General features: G+C 33.0%; 1 protein-coding gene across 1 annotated transcript; it reads left to right on the top strand.

Annotated features, from left to right (window-relative positions):
* Positions 1–222: 222 nt before the first annotated feature.
* On the top strand, positions 223–11,475 carry LOC123712293 (venom acid phosphatase Acph-1-like). Its single transcript, XM_045665306.1, has 8 exons — positions 223–341; positions 5,363–5,463; positions 6,031–6,141; positions 9,143–9,400; positions 9,785–9,967; positions 10,480–10,600; positions 10,929–11,146; positions 11,262–11,475. Exons 2-8 carry the CDS (start codon positions 5,365–5,367, stop codon positions 11,430–11,432), a joined length of 1,161 nt encoding a protein of 386 aa, XP_045521262.1. The 5' UTR covers positions 223–341; positions 5,363–5,364; the 3' UTR covers positions 11,433–11,475.
* Positions 11,476–12,511: the final 1,036 nt, after the last annotated feature.

Here is a 12,511-nt window from a genome sequence, read left to right as displayed (position 1 = left end):
TCCCTAACATGGGTGTCCATGGGCTGCGTTAGGTACTGTCTTCTATGGCTGTTCCGTAAGATCGTCTGTTCATATAAACAAAATCTATACGTCCTTTTTGTAAAAACTATGTCCTATTTTATATCTAGAAAAACCACAATTTCTATGTAATTTCCTTAATAACATTTATTCATCACAACTAATTGATAAAATACGTGCTTAATACTTGATGACCAGAGATAAATAGCACTCGAAGAGACAAAAAGGAATGTCTTTAGACGTCCGTGACAGTTGAATAAAGCGACTCGCGCGCAGACAACGCGCAGTCGTGTTGCTACAAATTGTTTTTTTCACAACCTTGGGTGAGTGAATTATAATAATTATTTAGCAGATAAGAAATTCATCGTGTATATTTCTTTAAAACTACTTAAAAATTGTTTAAAATTCGTATGTTATGTTTCAAATCACTTTGAGGTGAATTTTAGCCATTAATATTTTTTTCATGCCTATTTGGTGATTAATATTGTCAGAATTTGACTCACAAAAGTTCTTCTTTTAGCTTCTTTAAGCTTTTTCCACATATCCCTGTACATGGCCCTCTTTCTCCACTCGCTTCCTGTTAACGATTATATTTTTTATTTCCTTTTTTGGGGCGCCCTCTTGCCCTTCTATCACTTAGTCGATTTTCTCGTATTTCAAAGCGAATAGGAAAATATTATATTACTTTTTCAAAGCCTTTGCTTAGTCGTAACTTGCATTACTAAGTTACAGTACTATGTATAGTTACATATGATTCAATAACTTAATAAAAAATACATTGAATGATTTTGTTTTAAATTGTTATCAGATTCAAGTCTTAATGAGATCGTGAATTTGAGCGCACTTCCTGTATTTAATACCAGTAATTAAAGGTTAAATAAATTGCAAATTTCAATCTTTTATCGCGAGTTTTTTAATTAAATCATTAATAAATATTGATTCCCCGGGAGTTGTACCCGGATCTCAGGATGATATCCAAACTATGGAGGCCATACAGATTTGTCGTATGTCTTCACAGACATGTATACTGTACATGTGGCTCACGAGTACATATGACAAACTAGAGCGCAATTATAACTACAATACAAACTACAACAATTAAAATATCAATAAAAACACCGCATAGTTCCCCGAGGATAATTTCTTTATGTAAATTATACCTAATGTTGAATCATTACAATTCCGTAACAACCATTTAAATAACAGGTTATATTAGGTGATTATATGTATGGCGGATCCGTGAATGTCGTTGTCAGGGAACAACATAGTTAAATACTGTCTAAGTATGATCCTTTTTTGTCTTCTTGGGTAGTTTAAAGAATACAAGGACCTGCCTACATAACCTTAAAGCAGCTTTACCTTTGGTCGTTTCTTTTTAAGTTTCCGTTCATATTATAGCCCGCTATTGCACCAATCTCACTTCCCTATAACTACCACTGATCAGCGTACAGTACTATACCTACCTATAGTTACAACTATACCATACCTTTATATGGTATCATATATTATACGTGTTATTCCTACATATCAAGTGCTTTATAAACTGGATGGTCATAGTGACTATTAAATTTAACCAGCGCGGGACCTAGCACGAAGTTTACGACACTTTAATTAAGTATTCGTTATAGCGGTAATTTTTTATGACAGCTCTTATACATTCACGAATACCATACGAAATAGACGTAACCTGTCCGCCAATATCAAACGAAATACATATGTCCTGTTCACGAATACCATAAGAAATACATATGTCCTATTCACGAATACCATAAGCAGTACATGTCTTGTCCACATTTGTGGACACAAATACCATAAGAAACACATATGTCATGTTCACGAATACCATAAGAAATACATATGTCCTATTCACGAATACCATAAGCAGTACCTGTGTTGTCCACAAATACCATAAGAAACACATATGTCCTGTTCACGAATACCATAAGAAATACATATATCCTATTCACGAATACCATAAGCAGTACATATCTTGTCCACAAATACCATAAGAAACACATATGTCCTGTTCACGAATAACATAAGAAATACATATGCCCTATTCACGAATACCATAAGAAATACATATGTCCTGTCCACAAATACCATAAGAAATAACTATGTCCTGTTCATGAATACCATAAGCAGTATATGTCTTGTCCACGAATACCATAAGAAATACATATGTTCTGTCCACGAATACCATAAGAAATACATATGTCCTATTCACGAATACCATAAGCAGTACATGTCTTGTCCACAAATACAATAAGAAATACATATGTTTAGTCTACGAATCTACGAAATACAAATGTCCGCGCTGCCGTTTAGTTACAAATACGCTAGTGGAGCGCTGCGCACGTTTTACAAACATGAATTCTTTGAAATATCTAATATAATTTGCTTTATCTAATATAATTTGTGTATATATGGTCCTAAACTTTATATAAATTTCATCCTCAGTAGGTCAAGTTTGCCTTTACAATCTTGGACAAGACATTATTAATATTATATTCGCGTCCCAAATAATTATCTATCAAATAATACGAATAGTTTTTCGAAGTACCTTAAAACCTCAATTATTAGCACCATATCTGCTAGTACTAACGACCTAGGGTATTTATAAATAGGAATTAGCCTTCTGCTTAGCTTAGCCTTCCTATTTCTAGTAAATAATCATAGTTATTATTAGATTTATCATTTAATATTTTTATTATGTATATATGATAAGACTAGGTCATTGGTTCGAATGAGTAGGTCACTCTCATGATATCGTCACGTGCTACACCGGAGAGATTTTATTTTATTTATTCGGAGAGATTTTAACCGGTTTATACAGCCATTATGCAATAATTTAGTTCCTACTTTAAACATTTATTATTCCGATTCCAATATCAAAACAGAGATAAGCGAATAATGTTATGTAATTGTATTCTCGCGCGTAAATCACACATTTAGGTCTGTGAACGCGTTCCAAAGGTTGCTTCAATTATTAATTGATTGCAATAAGTTTAATATCTTGTTTCGTAAATTCAGAATTAAAATGTCATATTGCCTCTATAACATTTCAGTTAATAAATGATTAAGATCCTAATTAAATTGTTCCCACATAAAAACAATTAATTGTAGAAATATGAAGTCTTCAAATACGGAGAGCTCGTCAGTACGTTGTTGGGCTAAAGAATTGGCTCGCTTCTTAAAGGACCCTAACTTGAATTTATTCGGAAATACTTCATTGGACACTGAGCTTGCTCTACACAGTGGAGCGCGGCAAAACTGCGTTAAAAACCCTCAGTTATGGAATGAAGGGCGATTTCTCTCTAAGGCTGAAGGCCCGATGCAAGTCCAACACCCATAGTACCCTTTTTAAATGACGTTTTAAGAATGTTGACAAGTGAAGGAATACGCAAATATCTGTTATTCGTAATATTCGTTCCTTGGAATGGCAGATACGTTCTGTGTATGTTATTTCATCATTTTAAAAGGGATTGACTTCAGGATACCGAGCTGAAATCCCTGCTACAAAAAAAGATGAAAGAAAGCCCGGGAAAAGGTTACAGAACCTTTTATATATACCTGTTATACATTTTGTGATCTTCAAAGTCACAAAAGTACTACACTTTATAAACATTTATAATCCTCTGGCAATAATAAGCATAAAAGCATTCTTTTACAAAGCCTAAAACGACTTCAGCGTGATTTTTATAGGTACTGAACCAGTACTGACCTATTTAAAATTTACTCAAATCTCGCTTTCATAAAACTGAGAAGTTTTCTTTTGTTATCGAATTTTCTTCTAACCTAATTAGTAACTACACTAATATATAAGTCTCCGAGCTCTATATATCTCTATTGCTACATTCAGAGTTTTTCTTTTAATTTGTTTCATGTAACGTGTTTTAATTGGTGTATAATGACACACACAGAAAGTTAATTGTAAAATTATTTTAATGTTGTTTTTTAGTTGTATTTTGTAACAAGATTTATTAATATCAATATCAATATCACAAACTTGATATAAAAAAATAAGTTTGAAATAATATTTAATTTCAACTTTAGCGGATAATATATATTAAGCTTATCAATGACTATATTACCTGTTTTGAAAGCACCTCTCATGGCTGGAAAATAACATTATTTTTTATTTTAAACCAGCGATACGGCTTACAGCTATTTACAAAGTTAGTCGCATTTAAATAAAAGTATTTTTTTTTATTTATTCTTGTTTATTCACACTTCGTTGCATAAAAAATACACAAATAACATAATTGCATAAAAAATATAAGGGATGCAACAGGACTCCCTGTTCTTGCCACTGGAAGTGTTACATTTCTGAGGCCAAGACTCTCACTGTTTGGGACGCAGAGGCAGCGGAATCCGCGATTGAATTGTTCCCATAGACGGGGTTTTGGCGCAAACTTTCAAAGATTACCCTAATAGGTTGATATCACTTGGAAGGCCTATCAAAAAAAAATTGGAGTCACAATGAATTTATGTTCTTCATCTCAACCAAAATCAATACAAATAGCAAACAATTGTGTAAATATTTCAACTACCTACCTCAGATAATGTAAACAAAAGTCTTATCTTTAACCAAATAATTTGCATACATAAAAATTATCTATTCTAATTTTAACTAGGTCAATAACCTTTCACTGTATTGCAACACATAAAAGGTTCAGTGGATTGACATTCACGTATTGTAACGCTTTTGCTGTTAAGAAATCAATATATATTATTATTATTTTCATGACTCAGTGAGGAGAGTGTAAAATATTACGTTATATATTTTAATTCAAATCCCGAAGTTTCCTAACAAATAGCAACACAATTAGAAACATGTTTTCGACGATTCTACTAATCTAAATTATAATTTATCGTTCCACGACTGAGCGTTTTTCAAAGCAGATTTTTTCGCGCACCATCTCTATGTGGAACCAGCTGCCCAATAAAGTCTTTCCGAACCAATGCGACTTAAGGTCGTTCAAGGACGGAGCGTACCAAGTCGGCGGATTACTTCACGTCAGCCGTCTGAACATTTGCTCCCCGTTCTATTAAAAAAACATATCCTCGACGATAGATCCACCATATGAACTTATATACACACATGAACTTTTACATAGCAATAAGATGCCTCTATAGATATCAACATTCTCCAAAAAGGCAGCATTAATACCTCAATTATATTCAAGTGATTTGAAATGCCATGTCTCCTAATTAATATACTAAAAACTACCAAAATTTGCGCTAGATTTTCACTTACGCTTCCTTTGTCAATTACATTCTAGAACTTCATTCTTCTCTATTCACAATTCGTTAAGTAATAATTATTTTTTTTGTTTTACAGAAATGTACCGGTACATCGTGCTAGCCATTTTTGTGATAGGTTGGGCGCAGTGTAACGTCATCAATGAAGATGACGAAAATGAACTCATTATGGCATTTGTGGTGAGATAATAATTTCGTTATAATACAATTATTTCCACAACAACAATTTGAAGCAATAATTCATACATTGCCTTGCTAATAATATGGAGGAAAGTAGATTAGATAGAAACATTTTAGACTTGAAATATCCATCTGTATTCACAAAAGTACCAATTTTTGAGGAAAAGAGCGATTTTCCAATACCATTGGTCACCTGGACGTGCGTCGTGCCACAATTGAGATTTCTTAAGGCAATTTTTTCCGTGTACCACCACTATGTGGAGCTGCCTACTAAAGTATTCCCGAACCGAATTTAGGATACTTCGAGAACAGACCGTACCAAATTTTAAAAGTCCAGCAGCGCGCTTGCGAGTCTTCTGGCAGTGTGTCCATGGGCAGCGGTATCACTTAACATCAGGCGAGCCTCCTGCCCGTTTGCCTCCTGTAAAATAAAACTACAAAAATCCGTCCACAAAATTTATATTCATACTTTAATCGATTAATTATTCGTGTTGATACGAATAAGATATCTTTATTGCCACAGTTACTTATAATAACTTTTTGACATTTAACATTGACATTTTGAAGGTGAACAGACACGGTGAAAGGACGCCGGATTCTGATGAGTTGTCTTTGTCAGATCAACAGGAAAAGATAAAGAAACTAACAATCATCGAGGGATTGGAAGGATTAACTAATGTATGTATTTTATAATATAATTCCATTAGTCGTAATTACTGAAGGTCTAACCTTGAACAGCCCTCCCCTAACTGATATGTCGACTTGCTGCCTTCACGCCGCTCTATCTGCTTGTCTCAGGGAATTTGGGATGTTGAGACCCACAAATGTATCAATTTGGACCAACGGGTAGGCGATTGAACCGGACTTCTGCCATCACTCCTTCCTACCATTACCAGGTTATCGAGACTATTCGGTTCTATGTTCTATATTATTATGTTAAAGGATGTATATATTCCATTCATTCGAATTTGAGTTTAAACACCTTTAGACTATTATTTATATTTTCTAGACTATTATTTCAATAATTCCGCCTTGTTTTGTAAGATATTAAGTAGATTTCAAATTGTTGTAGGTCATAAATGCAAAATGCTAATTCAATGCATAAGCCGCCATTTCGCCATTTCGCCATTCCGCCATTTTTAATTCAAACAACATATTATTTATTTATTTACAAAAAAACACAACAAGAATGCAAATCTAATAAAACTCACACACGAAATAAACAAAAAGAAATACTGATTTCTTTATATAAGTAATAAATAGTCAAACTTTTGTCAGTTCACTTAACAGACAATAAAAAAGGTCCGTTAATATTTTTTTACTCATTAAAAAAAATTCTGTGTTCTACTACTATTTAAAAGATTTATTGTACTAGTAAGGTATATTAGATCCCCATTAATTTAAATCAATTTAAAAAACATATGTATAAACCTTTCTCTTACTATGTAAGGATGTACGATTATATTTCTTGCCTTGACTTAAAAACCAATAACGAAGTATTCGTGTTAACACTGCCCCACTTGAACCGTTTGGCGTCATGCTTTGAAACCGAATCTTAACCCAAAACACGATAGCATTGTGGCTCTGTGGTATGAAATACGACTATCTTGTACAGAATAAACGTATTCCAAATTATTATGTATTACTAAAAGATGTACTATTATAATAATAGTACTAGTATGGCATAAGCCATAAGTAGAAAATCATTTTTAGTAAGGATCTTTTTTGAAAGCTCTAGGCATTCCATCTAAGAAGAGATCTAAGAGTGATATGATGGACAAGAAAATTCTCCCTCTTCTTCTGGTGCCACTTTATAACTAAAGGTTGGTAGTTAACCATTGGCATTGCTGATTGCCGGGTATCTTCTTGGCGGATGTGATTCCTGTCCACTCCCGTAGGTTCCGCAACCACGCTTCTACCTACTACTCTAGCCTTGACGTTTGCCCATAATGTTAAGCTGCAATAATGTACAAGAAAATTTTTGAGATACAAATATTTATTTAACAGAAATAAAGTAATAAACGCCGCCAGTTACTACTAATATGTTTCCTGATTATGCAATTTTAATGAGTGATAATAATAAATAACTCATGATTATATGTTAAAGAAATATTACACTATTATAAATAAAACCAGTATACTGATATTTTAATCAGGGATGCGAAATCCTTAATTATGATTAATTACAGAAATTTAATACTTAAATCGAGGATGATGCATTATTTTCCGCGAAATTTTATGTTTACAGTGGACAGCTATTAAAATAATTTAGAATATACGATACTTACCTCAATCAATTATCCCTAGACAGTATATAACACAGTTTTAATACAATATATTACATAAAACACTGGTCTATTTGCATTCGTCAGTATACAACATATAGACGTATGACTACATCAGTTATGAGTATTATCGATATATTTTTCATAAGGGATATTACGATTAGTATTTTATTATTAATGAAAAAGCCTGTCAAAATAAGAACAAATGTATATTACTAGGTCACGTGGCAACTATTTCTTATCAGCAGGTTATCGAAATAAAAAAAATGTTCAATGTCAGTAATTGGGTTAAATAGTTAATATATTATTACTGGTACGCTTAATTGTGTATACAATTACGTAACATATTAAAACAAACATGATATTTGTGATAAATTGATTATACCGATCTCGTGCAATTTCGTTCCTGTGGAAAGCTATATAAGGTAGCAAGAAGAAAGTAGCGTCTTTGTGTACTACGTAAATTATAAACATCAAATTAAATACAGCACATTTGGATGTGTTACCAAGGCATAAGATGTGTTTGGATACCTGCACTTTTATGTATAACAGATTATTACGTAGGTTACACTGAAAATGTTTAGAACTGGCCAGTTAGATACAATGCTAAAGAAAACTTTTTTGAATTTCAATTTTAGAACTCTTTGGTAACCTAATGTATATTGCATTCATTTGTCAAATATTTTTGTGAATTGGCGGCAAATCTAAAACTCTTGTTAAGAAGTTAAGGGAAAAGATGATTGCGTCATTCTTTGGTTGGACAATACAGATAAAATTCGAGGTATTCGCTTTACGAGCCCTGAATATGCGATGAAAGCGTAGAAAAGTAGCATAGAAGCAACCCCTAATAGGCCCACTGCTTTTTTCAGTGATTCCATCGAATGCGAGGATGTGTAGAGAGGAACGGAGATTATAATGCGAGAAGCAATAAAATTATTGGCAACAATCTACATTAAGCCGTTTTTAATTGTTTAAATATTTTCAATGTTACCTAGGTAGAATAATTGATATCGGCGTACCTATGTCAAAACTTAAGTATTGTGTGTGCATGGATGCCAGTAGTTTTTACTCATTCACAAAATGGCTACAACAACATGATACGAGACGAACGAAGTCGAACATTTTAAACGGCAATGCTTTCTTGTGTATTTTTTAAATATATTTATTTATTAATGTTCACCACATCATACGAAGTGCTATTTCTACGGTAAGTATATATTACATGCAAACTCTTCTGAAATATATGTCAATTATGGTAAACCGTGTATTACGGTTACAGCGGATTAGGTATGAGACTTAGGAATGTTTTTTTTTATTATCAACCCAGTACCTAATATCCAACTCCGGATAAGTACTAATAAGTCTATTGCAACTTATCCAGGTTATAATTTCAGACTGGCAAACGGAGAGCTTACCAAATCGGAAAATTCATTCGACAAAGATATGGATCTCAGGGCTATGGACTCCTATCCAATATATACCTTCAAGATGAGATAATGTTAAGGAGTACTGACAAGGAGAGGACAAAAATGACGGCTCAAATGGCAATGGCTGCCGTCTATCCACCTGATTCTGAGCAGCAATGGGATGATGGGCTCGGCAAAGTGTGGCAACCTGTTCCATACACAGCCGTACCATTGAAGGAAGATTATGTGAGTACCTATATAGACGTACCTATTTCATTCAGATATACATATTGTTTGATATAGTTCACATTGTCAGCCTTTTAATCTTGAAAGGATAACATCGTATCATGTATTTATATTATTTTTGGATTTTCGACCTTTTATTACTTGTTTTCAAGAAATTGTATATAACAAACATTGTTTGTCAATTTACTTTTTTATGATAAAAAGTTATCACAAAACAAACAATAAAAAATACTTATCATTGTGTAATTACGTATATACACGTCAGTTGGAATGGCTGCTTACAACTTCAGAATTATTAACTTGACTATATTAAACTGGTACCGTCATTCAGTGTTTTATCAAAAATGTTAAGTACCCACATAAAGTTTTAGCTTTGTTTTTCAGCTCCGTTACTACTCAAACTGCAAGCGTTTTAAAGACCTTATGGCTATCGCGAAGTCCGAATCACTGTACCAGGAATTCAGACCCTATACGGAGCTCTTCAAGTTGGTGCAGACGACGACAGGAAAGGACTTCAGTGAAGATCCGCTTCTTTTTGAGACCCTCTTCGATTTGTTTAAGAGTCAGGTGAGTACTTCCGGTTTTCAAAGGCTTGTCACGATTACCTGCGAAGATGTTACCTTATACGTGGCACCTGATTAAAAAAATACATTTTTTACAAATTAATTAAAATGGAAAAAAGTTATAAATTGTAATACAATCATTCACAAGATGTTTATACATGAAACAGTATTCTCTTGTTGAAACTCACATCTACCTACTAACATAATCACACATTCACGAATACGTAATTATTTATTTGATTAAATTTAACAACTACTTTTTCTTAATTCACAACACACTGTCTAGGGATAGTTCCCTAGTGTGTTGTGTGTGGAGTGCGTTATATAAATTTTATCACACATATTTTGTTATCAATAAAATTCATTATTAATCAAGGTAAGTCTATTTATAACGGCTGATAACTACGATGGTATTCGTTGAAAATAATGATTATTTCATGAAACCGGGCGTTAGCATTAAGCTTAGTAAAAAATAGCCTTTACGAGTACTGCTAACTTATTATTTGGTCTTTCCAGGTAAGCCTTGGTCTAGATATACCAAACTGGGCAAAACCCGTTCTGCCGAAATTGGGAGAAGCTGCAAAACTGGCGTACAGGCTTTATTACAGAACAGAAGAGATGAGACGCCTTGGTGGAGGTAATTTTTAATTTGCAACATTTTTTACGTAATATCGGGATTAACCTCATTATTTAAAAATTTGATCTAAATTATCCCTGTAAAGGGCGTAATTCTGGCGAGAAGGACTGGCAAGACATCTGAAAAAGTAATAACTTTTGACGTAATCACCAAATACGTAAATCAAAGACCCCTATAGTGGTTACGTAATATGATCGCCCCTTGTGTATCCTTAGTGATATTATTATCATTAATATTACAAACCATAGTATCTTAAATTATCATTGTTCTATGTCTTTCAATTCAAGTAAGTTTAGGTTTCACATATTCATAAGTTATTTAATTCCAGGTGTTATATTAAACGACTTCATTGAGACGGCATTAGACATAATCAATGGGAAGAACGTGACCAAGAGGTTCCATATGTACTCAGCCCATGACTTCAACATTGGATCCCTTATGGAAGTCACTGGGATCTCCAAACACGAGCAACCCGTTCCGGAGTATGGTGCTGTCTTTGGATTGGAGCTCTTCCGTTCGAGGGTGACGGGAGACTTTAGCGTGCTTGTAAGTGTAAAATTTAATAAAAATACTGTGTATCATGGCGTTGTCGCATTAAAATTGTGTGCTCATACACATATTTTTACCTTTCTAGCTAAATAACATTGTTATATGTTTTCAGCCGATATATTTAGCGAAAGCCGGTGAATCTTCTCTTCAAAAGTTACACTTCACCTACTGCGACGCAAGTGGGAGTTACTGCAATTTTGACAAGTTTAGAAATTCAACACGCCATCAATTACTTCCAGAATGGGAGTTCTACAGTATTTGTGATATAAGGACTGAGCTGTGATAATAATTAGTAATTTAAATAAATATATTTTAATTTACCTCTAGGTTCCTCTTTCGCTGTAATAATTAACGCCTGACAATATATTTAGAGCAACATGCTAAAGAGTCACTTGTTACATTATATGTTAGGCGTATAAATTTACATTGTGCCTTGCTATTAAGTTAATTACTTTATTAATATGTACCGTTATATTTTGCAGTTGCTGTGATATAGAGGTTTTGTTTAAGTTTCATATTGAATCAAAACAAGATCATTTAACTTAGCAATTTATTTTCTATAGTGTTTTTTTCATTTCATAGTGTTTACGTCCTGTATAGGATATAATAAAGATTATAATGCAATATTAACTATACTATATAAGTTTATACATGATGGGTTCTTTTGTTTATAAAGCTGGAACTAAAAACTATTGTTAGTCACTAAATGAATAACTTAATATTGTGTCACGTAATATGCAGCTATATTTCCATAGCCTAATTGTTTTGTACAAATGATTTTATCAAATAATTACATTTGTAAATGTACCTATGTACTTAAAAGATAATATTGAAATAAAATTATGTTGTTTTCTTATTAATAAACTTACATACTTAAATACTTTATACATCCTGTAGTTTCATTTCACTAATAAACCGAAGTCTAAAGTGCTAAACAGTGGTAAGGAAAAAATACTACACAAGAACAGATTGTCTTCGCTTTAATAGAGACTATGGAGTGTTATTCGACACCGTATCCGTTTTAGTAAAACGGTTTAGTTTTAATTACTTATTAGCCTTAAGTTGGGCTAGATCGTAATGTTAAATGATGTCTTTGATGAAACAATTTAAAAAAAAGGTTTCACTGACGGTGTTGTTATGATATAATACACGCTTCCCAAAGGCCTTGCGTTTCGCTGTGCTCAAAAAACCGGAGGAAACCAGAATTTATTAAGAGGAAAACATGATAATAATAATAATTTATTTTCAAGAACATAATATTATAGTGGTACAATCTGAAGTTCGCATATCGTGCCACACATAATGGCGTCTTAAAAGAAACTTAACGTGGAAATTACATATGTAATTTCTAAGTCATATCAG

The sequence above is a fragment of the Pieris brassicae genome, chromosome 7 (genome assembly GCF_905147105.1).
Source record: "Pieris brassicae chromosome 7, ilPieBrab1.1, whole genome shotgun sequence".
Lineage (NCBI taxonomy): Eukaryota > Metazoa > Arthropoda > Insecta > Lepidoptera > Pieridae > Pieris > Pieris brassicae.
The sequence above is the reverse complement of the archived record's forward strand: the minus strand, read 5'-3'. Positions and strand labels throughout refer to the sequence as shown.